Consider the following 16,131-nt stretch of genomic DNA (forward strand, 5'->3'; position numbering starts at 1 on the left):
TCAGCTTGAAGTTTTTTCCCAGGCACATCTCAAAATCCAACTACAAACTTGATGAGGAGCACAGCAGGGAAAAATTTGATCCCCCAAAGGCACAGTTACCTCAGATATACTATTTGATTTCCAACTGGCATGTGTATGTAAAAATTTGAATGTTGACTGCCAGAAATTCTGGCAGTCTTAGCTGGTGTACTTAGGATGGAACAGAGTCAATCACAGGCTTTAGTTTCCGGTGTGCATGTAACTGAACCCCTGTAACTGAACCACAGTGCAACTGAGCCCCCGTATAACCGAACCCCCGGGCAACTGAACCCCCGTGCAACTGAACCCTTGTGCTACTGAACCCCTTTTAACTGAACCATCGTGCAACTCAACCCCATTTGACTAAACCCCCATGTAACTGTACCCTCGAAAACACTTTTTTTAAATTTCTGGTTAATATGATGTATGGTTTGTCCTTACTAGGTGTCAGCTACTGCCCCAACCATGATTAAACGGCCCTTGTGTTTCAGCAGTCGGTCTTAGGGAATTGGGACAAAGGTTCAATATTTCAATAACCATATGTAAATTATTGGAATAATTAGAAGAAAATATCAATGGTCCGCGATTTGCATGAACGTACGTAATCCTTCCCCTTCATCATACTGGCCAGCTATGACCACTTTTCATTTGACCGGATTGTAGGTTGGGCACTGTAATACTATTAGCATTAGCGATATTACCTCTACTACGTACTACTATTAAAAAGTCACTGTAATATCAAGCCGCCTGAAGCCAACACAGGTAGGAACACTCCCCCCCCCCATCCCACTCTATTCAAAGCCTCCCTCTTTACACCCTCCCAAGAAACCAAAAGAGAATAAGAAGAAGAAAAAAAGCTCCATTATAGTTTCAGGATTTTGAAAATACTCTATAATAGAAAATATTCTTTTCGCATTTGTATGATAAATAGATATTGTTAAGATATTTTTCTGTTAAAGCTACAGACGCGGGGTTGTCCAATGCAGCAAAATAGATTTTTTTCTACAAGGTTGAAGATTCACCCAACGATGAGAAATGTTGATAGACTCCATTAGACACACCTTTAGCATATTTACACTTCAGTTTTTTATAGATTACACTTTGGCGTAAAGTTTCTAGCTGCAGATTTCTTGGTGCAGGATTTTTTTTCATGATTTTGTTTGCGATTCGTTGTGGTGCTTTTTGTTACATATCTTCTAGCCACAGACTGCTTTGAACTTTTTTTGCTCACATAACCTCAGGCGTTTTTTTTTTTTTTCATGCCTTTTTTTTAAGCTATTTGTATTAATTCGTCATCCTGCATAATTTAATATGCGTCATAGATACCAAAACCATACGATCACTTTCGGATGTTAACCTAAAGGCTCATGGTTATACGGAACCCAGGGTTCGAATCCAGCTGTAGCAGCACACTGCAGGGCTGGCATGAGGACCTTAGTAGTCAAGAAGTGTTGTTAATCCGATACAGTTCAATATGTTCAAGCCAGGCATGTTGGATTATTTCATCTGCTGAGAACCAAATACGACGTAGTGAAGAATGATTTTACCTCCATTTAAATAGCACACTATTGAAAACAAGGGCACCAGATTGTATAAAGCCTTATGTGAAAGGGTACTGTTTGTCTGCTGTGACTTTGTAGATCTTTGCCTAATTGTATCCCTTGTATTTAGGCTTGATGCAGGGCTTGGGTTTAAGGTGGTGCTGCTTGTAGATCTGTTGTTGTATGATATTTTGTTCCACAAAGGAAGTTCTTCCAAGAAAAATAAAGAGCTACACTAAACCAAACATGAGTAGAAATAATGTCACATAATATTTCAAGCCTAAAACGACCATAAATCACTATCAGTATATAACGAAACCAAAAACGAACAGGTTGTGTCAATAGCCAAGGTGACATCAATATTGTCATCTGGAATGTCCTGACGCTAAACCTAATTACGCTAATTCTTAGCAAATTAATTAAAAAGGTTTAAAATTGCAATTTTAGAAATAGCTGAATCACTCCTCACTCACTAAGAAGCGGCGAAGAAGATATTGCAAGGACGAACACTCCTTTGGTCTGGCGGAACCCAAAGAAGAGGGGGTGTCGGCATTGTTCCCAACAGCTTCGCTCCGGAAGTTCTATTGTCACTCACACTTATCCCATCTCGTCAACTGAGAGCGAGAATCGACGACAAGTACGGAAAGATAACTGTTCTTACCTGCCATATGACACCATACACAGGAGAGCCAAATTTTGAAAATATGCGTGTGTTGTACCATCTCTTGTCAAAAAGATGTATGTTCTATATCATATTGTATAGGTAAATGCAGATTTTTGTCAAAGTTGTATTATATTTTCTTATTATTTTTTTTGTAAAATTGCCAAAAATTAATTGTCAAAAATTTGAAAATTAATTGTCAAATGAGCCCTTAAACATCTCTCTATGATGTTTCAGTAATCTACTTGTGATGAAGAAAAAAATAAACAAGAAGAAAAGCAGGAGAAAGAACACTGCATCCCATTTGAAAAAGGGATTTTTCTTGCTGCTCAGCATTGGGGAGTGTAATTCTTCTAGATGGGGCTATCAGCAATGGGGATCCAAACAGGGGAGTTTTTATTTGAAAACTTACTATTCAAAATGATTTAATTATGCTCTTTATATGTAAATAAATTTGACGTCATTCATATGATTTTGTTTCCAAAATTAGGGCTTTAAATGACTTCTGAAAATCGTTACTTATCTCCATATTTTCTTTTTGAAAATTGGCACCCTAGGATTTTCTGGCCAAGTAAAATAAAAGCGAATGTTGTTTGATCGCCTCCCAGAAGAATACAAACCCTATAAAAGTTATGATTCTGCTGAGGGTAATCTGGAAGGAGGAATCGATTTCACTCCAACATTCCTCAATTCAATTGAGATTGCAGATTTGCTACCTCATGATTTAAAAATAAAGACAAATACGATAGTTATGCTTATGCGTAACTTAGATATTTCAGAGGGGATGTGTAATGGGATGCGCCTTGTTGTTTCTGAATTATGTACCCAAAAAATTAAGGCAAATAGGATTGCTGGGGAAAAATCTTGAAAAGAAGTTCACATTTCTCTAGTCATGCTCAACTCCAGTAAAGATCAACTTGAATGTACAGTTCAACGACATCAGTTTCCACTTCGACCAGCGTTAGCGATGACAGTACCGTACATAAATCGCTAGGGCAAACTTTCAAATTTGTTGGCATCAGCCTCTGCACACCTCTTTTTAACCACGGTATGTTGTACGTGGCATTTTCTCGTGTTAAACAACAACGTAGCTAAAAAGTTCTGCTACCACCTGAAAATAAACGACGAACTTATAATGCTGATTGGAAGTAAGCATTGAACACTCCCAACAAAACCTCTTTTTGTTACTATTATACGTATGTCTTTTTAAATAAATAAGCAATAATTGTGTATATACGTGTTTATTTTTCCTCGCAATCGACTAGAAGCTTTTTTTTCTAAAAAGTGCCACACTGATACTTCTGGCCTCAAAAAGATCAACAACGAAGTCTGCCGTTAGATGAATAAGCAGAATTAAGGCATGGAACAAGAAACAGTAACAATTACTTTGAATTGTAAACGAGTTATTTTAGCGTATGTAAAGGATAGACAGAAAGGAGGAATTGAGTTCACGCCAGAATTTCTTAATTTTGCTGAAATTGCTGATTTTTCACCCTATGACTTGAAACAAAAAGAAATAAGACGATAATTGTGCCAATGCGTAGTTTAGATATTTCAGAGGACGTAGGCATTGAAACATTATGGGTTATTTGTTAATTGTATAACAACGCAATTACAGCCAAATATAACATTTGAGGAAAAGCTGGGAAAGAAGTTTTTTGTATATATGACGTCATGCGAAATTACACGTGATTTTGAATGAATCCAAACAGCTAAAACAAAAGGCATGGCAAATTGTCTAAGGTAGTAATGCATGAAAATGAAGTGCAACGAGATCTGTGGCTAGAAGGCATGCGATAACAAGCATCACATCGAATCCCAAATAAAAACAATGGACAAAGAAATCTGCAGTTAGAAGAAAAGTGACAGGGATAACCACGTCGAATTGTAAGTGAAATCTGTGGTTAGAAGAGAAACAAGAGTGAGAATTGCATCGAGTCCCAGAAGAAAACAAATCCTACAAAATGAATGATTCTTTGATGCATTAACAGGAAGGAGGAATTGAATTTACGCCAGAATTTCCTAATTCCATTGAAATTGCTGATTTGAGGCCTCATGACATAAAACTAAAGAAGAACATGATGGTTATGCCAATGCGTAATTATATAATCAAATATATACAAGCCTCCTGCGTGCCGAGTGCTGGGGCCAGGGCTCCCGGCACTATTTATTTATACGCAGTTCCTTGGTTTATTGAATCACGGTTCAGGTGATTCAGTAGCATGCCTGTTAGGACTTTTTTTTTATAATTAATTAACAAGTTGCTTGGTTTTCTTGAATGCCGATTAAAAAAATCAGTTGATAGTTTTCCATTGCTACGCAAAATTATCATAGTAGACCTCTGTTTCTCTGTTTGAAGTTCTCACTCTCTTCTCATCAAGAAGTTTTTTATAGAGGCTCTCTCTTCCTTAGACATACCATCGTAAAAGTGAATATTGAATTAAGCTTGAATTAGTAAATATTAGTAAATTTCATTGATTCAGATTGAGAACTCTTGTACTGGTGTTTGGAGCACTAGCTGCAGCTTAAGATATCAGTTACTAGTCTCTTAACTTCTCTGTCACCACAGTGTATGCTAACACTTGTTGTTTCTAAACCAACCACATATCTTGGATTCCTAAAGAGGATTTGGGATATATAAAGAGGATATATCCCAATTCGCATGGGTTTTCCAGAAATTTTACAAGGTAAGTAAAACCCAGGCAAGATTGCTTTAGTCAGGAAAGAGTTAATTGCTAGAACTGTTTCTGTTATGACACAGTTCACGCATCAGTGCATGCCTTTTAAGTATTTTTGGAACCCCTCCCTAGCCCACAAAACGGTGATCAAACATTCCGTCACATGGATTTATTTTATTGTCATTCATGTTATTGTGTGTCACTGGATCTTGATGCATTACATTTAATCTTGAATATGTTGCCCATTGAACCCAGATTGTCAACAATCAAGCCATACAGATTTTTTGGACCATACTTTGCTCTGAAGGACAAGCGAAGGTAATACAGTATCTGATGTTGCACCTAGCAATCAACCATCTTAAACCAAAACATGCTTACAGCAAAAGATAGGCTGTAAATTAAATACAGCATATGTGGTAATTACTCCTGCTTTATGATTTAGTTGCTTCTGCAAAATTGCTAAATATATCCTCATTCACAACACTCTATTTAACATGCAACCTTGAAACTTTAAGTAAAAATAACTAAAACTTCTTTTTTTTTCTTTTTGTATTGCGGAAAGTCATCACAGAAAAGAAAAGAAATTACCTAACAAATTTCTGAGAAATCTATGTAGGAAAAAACTTACAATTCTCTGGAGAACATCCTTCAAAGCCGCCGAGGTATTTGTTGTGGTATCAATTCACAAACTGGGGGGAAGGCAAAATGATTTTTTGTTTAATCTAGAGGGGGAGCAATTTTGTTGCTCCCCCTCTAGCAATTTCTTTTTTTTTAATGAAAACACCAAAAACCGTAACTTTCAATGAAGATACTATAAAAAACATTTTCAAGATCTAAGGGTGGGGGGAGAAAATGCCTTCCTCCAATTGATTCCACTGGATATTTGCTTTAGGGAAGGCTAAAAAAATGTATTTGAATAGTTAGTGTCATCACTAAAAACCTTCTTAGAAAATTTAGACTGTTTTATTTGAGTCTGATGCTCCTGAAATTGCAACTTGAATCGGAATTGACTCACAATTCTAACTGATAGTACAAAATTAGTGACACACTATCATGAAAATTTTGAAGAACTTACTCAAATTTTAAATAATAGGTTAATGTTAAACCTTAATATGCTAAACATTTCGGTGAAATTACATTGAAATCAAGATAATTGAAATCTCCTTTGGGTAGAATGCGCAGTACAGCCTATATTGTTAATCTATAAGGATTTTCTTCATCCTCTCAACCTGCAGAGAAAAGAAACTAGAGAACTTGCATGGAGATCACTTGAAATAGTTTTATTTGGTGTTTATAGGATTCTCATGTCTTTTAGTTAATCCCATGAAATATGATGTGGGCAAAAATTATACTACTTGCTCTGACTATATTGTCCCTATTACCTGGTAGAAAAGTGCCCATACTTTGTTATTTCTGTTTTTGCTTAAGCTTGGAGGATATATTTAACTATTGTCAAGCATCTGAATAAATTTATTTTATTTTTTAGTTACAATTGCAGCAAATGATCATTTAGGAGGGGTTTTTATCTGATCAAGCAAAATTAGGACTGGGGTTTAATATGCTTGACAATATGTGTAGAGATAAGTCATTTTTATAGATAAATTTAGCGCTGAATATGAAAATTAAGATGCGGATACTTAATGCATCGTCGGCTCAGCCTACTATATGGCACAGAAACTTGACCAGGAACCACCATGAATTTGAGAAAGCTGGATGTAATCTAAAGCAAAGGACTCTAAAAGACAGAGGGACTTTGCTGATACGACTTTATCTGCAATGCCAACCTCCTGTCCTGTATGATGCAGATTCGATTCTCCCTGCAAAGTTGCGCAGACCCCTTGTCACATCTTTTATGATTTCAAGAACCTTGTGATCGCTGAGTGGAAACGACCATGTTGTCGCCCGAGAACAAGATGGTCCGATTGTCTACATCATTTTCTAAGCAAGGCAAGAATAAGACCTGAAGATGTACCCACGGCGGCTCAACACCGAGTTAACTGGAGAAGGATGGTGTCTGCTTTCTCGACGCTGGTGCCAAGTTAGTAGGAAAATTAAGTCGAAGTAAGTCAAGTGAATATTGAGATGAGTCAAAAGTCAATTTCTTGCAATAGAACTTTTATTTTTTAGCAGGAGCCAAATTTCTTTTTCTTCATAAATTTGGAAAACATTTCAGGAAGGGCTTTAAAAAGCGCCTAATAAGTGGGCTTTTATAAAAACACTTTGTATTCAGTTGCCCCGATTTTATGTCATTTTGCGCATTATTCCTTTTTGTTAGAAAACCTAATAAGGGACACCATATATGTTACACTGAAAAAAAAAAGTAAAAGAAAAACTGAGGGGATCCGGCTTATCATCTGCCAAAGTAACTTTCTTAGAAAATAACCATAATTAGGCTATTGTATTTTCATATATATTTTTTTTCAGATGAAGATTTAAACAAATAGAAATGGCACGGACTGCTCCACCAGTAAAGCTCCATTATATATACAGCTGTGATCTTGACTTGAATGTCCAAATAAAAATTGGCTCACTTCAGGGGAAAATAGAAAGCAAAAAGTTTCACGATGTCTTGGATAATCCACTTTCAAGCTACTCAGGTATGTTGATGATGCATTTGTGGTTTATGATTCAAATAAGCATCCAGGAGCAACAAAGGAAATTGTCCCAAGCCCAACGATTTTTTTGCTTTAAATTGTCTTTCGTTTTCTGGTCTATACTATGCTATCCATATTTCTTTGTAATTTTTATATAATTTATCTCCTCCCCCCCCCACCCACCCACGCACACACACTAAAAACAAATTTTTTCAGAACATGGGTCTAGAACAGTAGTTTCCAACCGATTTTGGGCCATGCCCCACCTAAACATCTCTAGAATCCTGATACCCCCTCCCCCCTCTCTCGTGATATTTAAATTTTGTTATCCGAAGTGTTACATGTACTCACCTGAAGTAAGCTTAAAAGACCATTAACTTGGTATCTTTTTTGGGTCCTCTTCTAGGTATTTTTTATACTAATGAGAAATATTGTTTAAAATACATCTTTTATACACTGTATTTACATCGTCGCAATGCTAGTATGCATCTTTTAATATGACGTCATTCACGGGAAAAAATTTTTCTTTTTCAAAATTAAGGCTCTAAAGCATGGGTCGGCAACCACGGGCCGCATGCGGCCCACGAGCCGTTTTGGTGCGGCCCGTAAGATCCTCGCCGTAACGCACCTGATGGACCATATACATACCATACCAATACACAACAGTGGGAAAGGGGGTGCCATCTAGCATTTGGCCATCTAGGCATTCTTAAAACAGTCCGCAAACGCCATCTAATATAGCTAGTTTAATGTTAAACCATCCAGACCAATTAGTTTGGTATTTTATCATTTTGTTTTTGAGTAAACCTACCTCAAAGTTTGGGAAATACCCTTCAAAAAATATTTTGCCTTTCGATTTTCTTTGTTTATTCTTTTTAGTTCAGTAAAATTTAAGGCTTGTGGTACCAAATGAAAGCCAAATTGTCTGGTCATGTTATTTGGTCATCTTGTAGCAAAATATTCAGAAAAAAAACGCTGGATTTTGTAGATGGGTGTTATCTGGTATATAGTGGAAAAGGAAAAAAAGAAGCACACTGCGACATGTCCCAGTACGCACCAGATGACTCCCATCTACAAAATAGAGGGTAATTTTGTTTCTTCTAAAGGTAATTTTCTTCAAAAGGGTTTAAGTACATCCAGGTTGTCTAAGAAGTATAGATACAATGACTCAGGAACAAAATAAGGTATTAAGTTCTAACTTTCAGGGAAACTAGAAGGGTAGCAAAACTAATGCCTGTGTCACATCATAGTCACATCTGTCGATAAAATCAAAATTACGCACGACTACAGCGCCAATTATGTTCGCCGTTCGTAATTTCTTGAGTTGAACTTTGTTCAACTTTCAAGCATAAATTTCTTGACTGACCAATCAGAGTCAAGATTCAAGGCATACTTATTAAAACTAGAAAAGATGGAAACTTAGAACAGTGGTTCTTCTATCTGTGAGAGGAATCTGACAAAAGTTAAAAAGATGTAGTGTAAGTAGAGAACAGTGGAAGACAAATTAGTGTTGGTGGAAACTCTTTAAACTAATTTCTTGCAATTTAAACTTACGCTTTTAAATAAAGTGTGACGCTAAAATCAAGAAAAATGCCACATCGTTCATGAAATTCAGGTATTTTTATCGACAGATGTGACTATGATGGGGCTCACACATAAATCAAAAGGTGAAATACATATCCAGATTGTCAAAAGGGATTATGCGCAATATCTCTGGAAAAAAAGTTGGAACTTTCAGAGCATATCAATGGGGATGTTGAACTAAATCAAGAGACACTACGTCCATCCAAGTTTCGGCTATGATAATTAAAAGTGCGACTTATGCTATTTTGTAACTTTATCAGGAGAGCCAACAAAACGGAAAAAAGTTTGTTGGCCGTGCTTGATCTCAAGGATGAGGCTAATGGGAATAAAGGGAAAATATTCTAAATCAACCTTTTATGCTCTTTTCAGTAGTATAAAATAAATCCAAATATTCTGAGCTAATTCAAAATTATTCCAATTTATGGCGTATGTCTCCTTTTTCCTTGACAAAAGAAGGAGACAAATGCCAGGTCCCCTGTTATTGCTCCATAAGATAATCCTCTTCTGTCATTCTGAGTTGCAACAAGACCTGATAAAAAAGAGACATGCGTCAGTTAGAGGCATATGTCTCTTTTTATCTTCTTAAGGGTACCAGATAAGACAAGTCTGACTGTACCATTCGATTCCTCGTGCTTAATTTACCCATGACACGTACATAACTCATCTTAACCAAAATGGCACATGTCGCACTTGCAAAATGGCACAGCTATTATGTCATAAGGGTTTATTACAACATCTTAGGAACAGATAAAGGTATTAAGTTGAAACTTCAGGACTTGTTGAGGTGAATTTATAACTAAATATGGATGTTAAAATGGCCTGTCTGCAATACATCTGGGATGGCTCAGGGCATTAAAGTGACTCTATCATGGGATATTGAAGTGTGTATTGAACAAAATCAAAATACACTATGCATGCAGGTTGTCAGAAGGGTATTTGAGCAATATCTGAGGAACAGCTGAAAGCAATAAATTGAACCTTTGAGGGCTACTACAACTACTACTTATCCAGTTAGAACTACTGCTATTGTGACTTTTTCAAACTGTAATTGATTTTAACTGTTTGAATTTGTGACTACTTACAACAGCAAATACTTGTGACTGTGACTGACTGCAATCCCAACTACTTGTAACCACAATTGCCAGTGCATGTGACTTTGACTGCATCAACTACTTTGACCTACTTTGATCAACTTAATGTTGTAGGTATACTTTAATCATTAGAATATACCTACAATACCACATTAAGTTGTAATAACATGGGAAAAAAGTGCGGCCCGCGTAATGTCCCCACGTAAAATTTTGGCCCTGTTATAACAAAAGGTTGCCGACCCATGCTCTAAAGTATAGTCAGCCAAAGCATGCACTTCCTGCCCATGACCTACCAAAATATTGCTACGTAGGTCCCACTAGTGGGGCCTACGACCCACGTTGGGAATAACAAATGTAGATAGAATATGCATATTTCATTCTTCTTAGGTCCTGGGCAACCTCGTGGGAGTTTTGGGGCTACTCCTGCTAGCTCATAAGTAAAAACTTGGTACTCTACTCCATCTGGTGCAGTGATAATCGAACTCTCTTAGCATTAACAAACTACTATATCCATCGTTTTAGTTGCCTGTCTAGTGGAGGATGGGTATGAAGAGATCCTTCAAGAGCAATTATTGCTAGACGGTTCAACTCTATTTGCTTGACTTTGCTGAGCCAGAGCAGCTGTTGCTTCTTGATTTCGTTGCAAATGGTTTCACTCGTCTGGACCGTTTGTGGTACTTCCAGATTTGTGATGTAGTCAGTGTCTTTGATCCTAGGGATGTAGTGGAGGCATCGCATCTCAAATGCTAGAAGTTTTCTTTCTTCTTCGGTTTTGAGTGTCCATGTTCTACAACTACGTATGATTATGGAAATAATTAAAATGTAGAATATGTGCGTTTTGGGTTTGTTGGATAGATGGTTACTTTTCCTGAGATTGCCAAGTCTTTGGGAGCTGGAGCTAGGACTGTGCAAGTCGTCGTTTTATATCAATATATGCCACATATCAGGGGGGATTAGGATGCAAAGGTACAAAAGGTGATCAGCCATGTATCTACCATATCTACTTATATGTATATCTACTAATTAATAAATTGGCATTTTATGAACCGATTCTGCTTTTCTCTTTTATTTTGAAAACTGTTATTATAATTCCCTTATAAAACTGATGAAAACATTATTGTCCACAGTTTTTCACAAAATATGCCCCCCCTCTCCCCAATTTTTAACATAAGGATTTCGTAAATAATGATAATAAGAGCCACAATTTACTTCTGATAGTATTAGATGACGCTCTAATGTGTTGATGGACTGTTAACAAAGCATATTTTGATCAGTCAAAATTTTCTAGGAGCACAATCTGCATAAACATAGTGGGACCAGGCACAAATACCTCACCCAGCATCCTTAGATATTTTGTGGGATATACATTTAACCGACGGGTCCCCTTCCCTTGCAATAATTTTCTTGCAATAATAAATAGAAAATTCAATAGGATACCAACTTTCGGTTTCTTTTAAAACTACATGGATGTTGAGTTCGAATTTAATACCTGATATTGGCCAACACAACTTCGAGGCAGCGATTTGGTTTGTTAGTTATTTGACCACAAATATCCAAGTTTTAGAACAAGTTTATCTTCTTCTTTTTTTGTTACAATTTGAATTAAAACGTATTTTTAAAGAAAATTAAATTAATGAGAATTAGTTTTAACAATATCTTGTTGGAATTCCTTGTCCATTTAAACTGGGAAGTGGAATATTTTATGGAAAGTTTGATGTGTGACTGTAAATCACACGACTGTTGGGATAGAAATGTTGCGTGTTGATCTCCAGTATTTTGTAAAAAAAAAATTTTGATTCAAAATATTTGCGTGCAAAATGACGATAAAAATCCTGTAGATATGAGACTGACTATCTTTTTTTTAAGGTTTTTTTTTTAATAATAATAATTATTATTTATAATTATTGAAATCCTCCTGTTTCTTCAAAGGCTTTCAACGACTGTCTGTTTTTTATTGAAGACCTAATAACCTATAAATAGACTCATAATGTTGTTGTAATTATGAAAGAGAAATCCAGCTTTATTCCCACGGAATATCTAAGAGTGCGTTTAAAACTTCCATCCCGTTTTTCCCTGCAGTCGGCTCTTCATCCTTCCCAATATAATTGCATTAACTCTCGTGTGAGGCCAAACTCTTCGATTCCCTTTAATATGTTTGTGATTCTCCAGTACCGCGTTCTTGTTAAGAAAGGGACTAGGCAGTGAGCTATCACTTCCCCAGCCCTGTTCAATTATATTGGCGTTCATATGCAGGCAAAGTGTCTTCCTTCATGCATTTTTGGGAGAATTAATATTCATTTTATTTGTTATGCTGATGAAATCCTAAATCTCAGCCACACGATCCAGTGCACTGAGCATAATTTCAAAATCCTCAAAGATGAACATTCAAAAATTGGTCTGTGTTTTAATCCTGAGAAATCCAAAGTAATCCTTTTCAATTGGCGAAATCCCTCTACTTCTCTTATAAATATGGACGGTTCTCTTGTTAAACCCTCAGACCATATTACATAGCTGGGCCTCCCAATTGGCACATCTATAGGCCACACACGTCGTTTGCTGATTTCTCACGTTGAGCGTAAAATTAGCATTTCTTACGCTGTAATCGTAAAAAGCAAACTACGTTTCAACCGTTACATTCTAGCATCCATTTACAACGCCACAGCCCTTCTCATCTGCTTTACAGTGCTTCTTTCTGGAGATTCTTTACAGTTACAGATAAAAAGCACCTACGATCAATCTTCTTCACATTTGCTAAATATCTTCTACATTTGCCCCCTTGGACAAGAAACCGTAAAATTATTCATTTGTATAAGCTATCTGACCCTAATATTAGCATTAATAAATCTCTGTCCCGTTTTCAAAGTAAGTTTAATCATCCATGGTCAACAATTTGTTCACAATAGTTTTTTTTTTGTATTAATGTAATGCATGTAATTTAATATTAGTATTAACAAATCTCTCTCCCGTTTTAAAAGAAACTTTTATCATCCTTTCGTTAGCATCATTGTTCGTATTAATGTAATGAAGAGTTTTTTTTGTCATGTATTTGAAATTTCAATGTGTGTTTGTGTCCTTCTTTTTCTTCTTCTTTTTTTCTTTTTGTTTTCTTTAGTGATTACTCCGTCTACTGTACCTTTTGTACCTTTTTTTGACGGGCAATAAATGAATAATAATAATAATATTGGACAATTCATGGGGATGTTTGTGTGTGCAGCATTTATGGGAAATTCAAGTTCCAAAAAAGCATTTTTAGACCCAAAAATGTGTTATTTTGCTTAAATTTATAAAAGATGGTTTTCTACCTGTTGTCTATAAAGAAAAAAAAACACGAAGAGTGCTTAAATGGCGTTAATTGGTGTCTCGTAGTATAGCGTCTCTGATATTGACATGTTGAAATGTTCTGCTTATCAAGCAATTTCGATGATAAACGCACAGGCTTTTAATCAGAATATTGGTTGAATTCAACATCAAATAAAACAGCGCATAGGGTGTTTTGGGGCTTGGTGACAAAAAGTAGCCCACGCATAAAATATCAAGGAGATATGGTATATCCCTTATTTAGGTTCTTCGAGGCATCTTATTTATTTTTAGGGTTCCCCAGCAGTAAGTTTTGCTATCATTAATAGGAAAGAAGTTTGATGTAGTGAAGATCTAAAAGGTTAAATAGCCTAGGCAAGTGGTGTTTTGCAGTTGAAAAAGTTTGGAAGATAAATCTTAGAACAAAGACTAGGATGCTGGAACTTACTGTGGTGACTTGTTAAGTATGATCCTGAAACAGCGTCTCTGTTTCAGGATCGTCTCTTTGTTTGTGACGTCTATATGTGTGTCGTCTCTGTGAATGTGTCGTCTTTGTTTGTGTTTCGTCTCTATGTGTGTCTCGTCTCTCTGGACGATTTTTGGAAATCGAAAGAATGTGGCATTTTTCTTGAATCGAAGTCGCTATCAAAACTGAAACAGTTTCTGATTCCATCCTCCGTGATTTCTTGTTACTCGAGTAGATAAAAATTATGTCTTCAATTTCTGTTTGTCATTTAAACACTTAAATACCTTTACTTGGACTTTCAGCAAGTCTCTGCCTGAGGGCATGCACTAATTTTCTTATGATAATAATAGTTAATGTCCTTCTCTTGGATGAGGTCAGCATTGCAAAAATGATAATTATACCTTGTATTTGTCGGTTTCTACAATGCAGAAAAAATTAAGGGTTGTTGTTGACATTTGGTGCATTTGTTTTATTAGTTTTTAAGACTCGGACACTATTTAAATTGACCCTCCATTTTTTTTTTTTTGAATATAGGGTTGTATTTATTGCGTACTAAATATCTGAACCACAAGTGAAATCAGGATGATTCTCAACTTTTTTTGAACTCTTTTGAAATAGATGTTGAAGCTACCAATGTTAGCGTGCTTACAAAGCACGTTAGCCAGGCACGGACACATTTTTTTTTTTTTTTTGTTTTTTTTTTGTTGTTTTTTTTTTTGGGGGGGGGGGGTCAAAGTTTCAAGAACAGTTACCCTTCACGCTTCTTTTGACATTTTATAGAGTGAGTTAAGATTTTGTTATCATTGCGCTGTTTTTAGTATGCTTTGGTGCTTAAAAATTTTGCATAGTGCATAATTCACATATAAGCTAAACAAGCTATAGCATAGGGTTCCCACTTTTTACCCCCCCCCCCCGGTGAAAAAATAGAGAGCTCATTTTCTATATTTTCAATTCAAAATAACTATACAGGTTTGCATGAACATATTTTTTTCTCGTTAAGCATTGGTCCCCACTTTCTTAGGAGCCACCCTGAATAGAGATACCGTAGAAAATAAAGAGCCCATGTTCTACATTTTCAGACCAAACCAACAGTAGACTTTGTATGATAACAGTTTTGTAAATAAACATTGGTAAAGTTGTTCTAAGTAAGTGTAAAGGATAAAACATTGGATTTATTCTTAAAATAATGGCTGCAGCAGTAACTGCAACCTGGTAAAGACCAAACTACAGCCCATAGTCGCAAAAATTGAAAGAAACGGTTTTTTAAGGGAACTATTTGTTAATAAATATTAACATAAATGTGTGATTACGAGGAGAAACTTTTGGTAATTTTCAAAAAAGGTCTGCAAACCCTCTTAATGAAATAAAAAGTACACATTTTAAATACGACCTTGGTTCTTTTTTCCCTCAATAGTTAGGAATTTGTACCCGTATCCTTATAACCAGCGACAGTAGCTGATAAATAATAAAAAAGAGAAAGTTTATTGACTTGCTTTTGCTAGTTAATCACTCGGTTTGACCTCTTCAATTGTCTTTTTTGTCCCTAGTTACTCTCCTTTTTCTCTCTAAAATATAAGTTAGCTCATTTGAATCACATCTGAATAGGGTATTTTGGATTAATCCATATAATACATGCGCATTGGCTGAATAGATGGCAATGACATGTCTAAGATTGGCTCCAATGACCCTATCCTCCTTTTTTGGTAAGACATTGTGGAAAGGTCATAAAACAGTATGAGAATGGAATATTTTTTTCTTTTTCTTCCAATAAAGATTTTTTTTTCTAATAGATTTAAAGCAATTCTTGTTCCTGAACCGTCACACCAATAAGAAAAAATCTATACTCTGCGTAAATGGATACAAGCTATTCAAGATTTTAATGTTTTGATTTGAAATTCTTTTTAGGTTTGGTTTTCGCTAAATTTGTTTTTAATTGTTGTAAAAGTCGCTTTATTAAACTTATATAATCAATAAATCATATAATCTTACAAAATCAATAAACGAGGAAAATCGTATTTTAGTTGGAGAGGGTTTTCTCCTCCTTATGTATACTTCTGTATCTCAAAGAACAGCTCAGACTTCTTGGTCATTTCTGTGCACCTGTTTCTATTCGTGGAATCTAGATTTGTGACTACTGCTCTCCTAGCTTTACATAAAGTAGGAATACAAAAATTTTTGCCAATATTGACCCAGAGAACCTC

At 35.9% G+C, this 16,131-nt stretch overlaps 1 protein-coding gene across 2 annotated transcripts in view; it reads left to right on the top strand.

Moving 5' to 3' along the window:
* The window catches only part of Pi3K59F (phosphatidylinositol 3-kinase 59F), a 41,576-nt gene that overhangs the window by 11,275 nt on the left and 14,170 nt on the right, over nucleotides 1–16,131 (top strand). Inside the window, exons 2-3 of one of the 2 annotated variants that reach the window (XM_089105672.1) lie at nucleotides 2,007–2,322; nucleotides 7,323–7,495. In XM_089105672.1, the coding sequence (XP_088961798.1) occupies nucleotides 7,345–7,495 (151 nt within the window). In that variant the 5' untranslated portion in view covers nucleotides 2,007–2,322; nucleotides 7,323–7,344. The remainder of the gene's footprint in view (nucleotides 1–2,006; nucleotides 2,323–7,322; nucleotides 7,496–16,131) is intronic. The other variant, XM_089105671.1, reaches the window with a different exon arrangement.

This window comes from Artemia sp. Qi Xiang Cuo, chromosome 19, assembly GCF_049724085.1.
Source record: "Artemia sp. Qi Xiang Cuo chromosome 19, ASM4972408v1, whole genome shotgun sequence".
In the NCBI taxonomy this organism is placed as follows: domain Eukaryota; kingdom Metazoa; phylum Arthropoda; class Branchiopoda; order Anostraca; family Artemiidae; genus Artemia; species Artemia sp. Qi Xiang Cuo.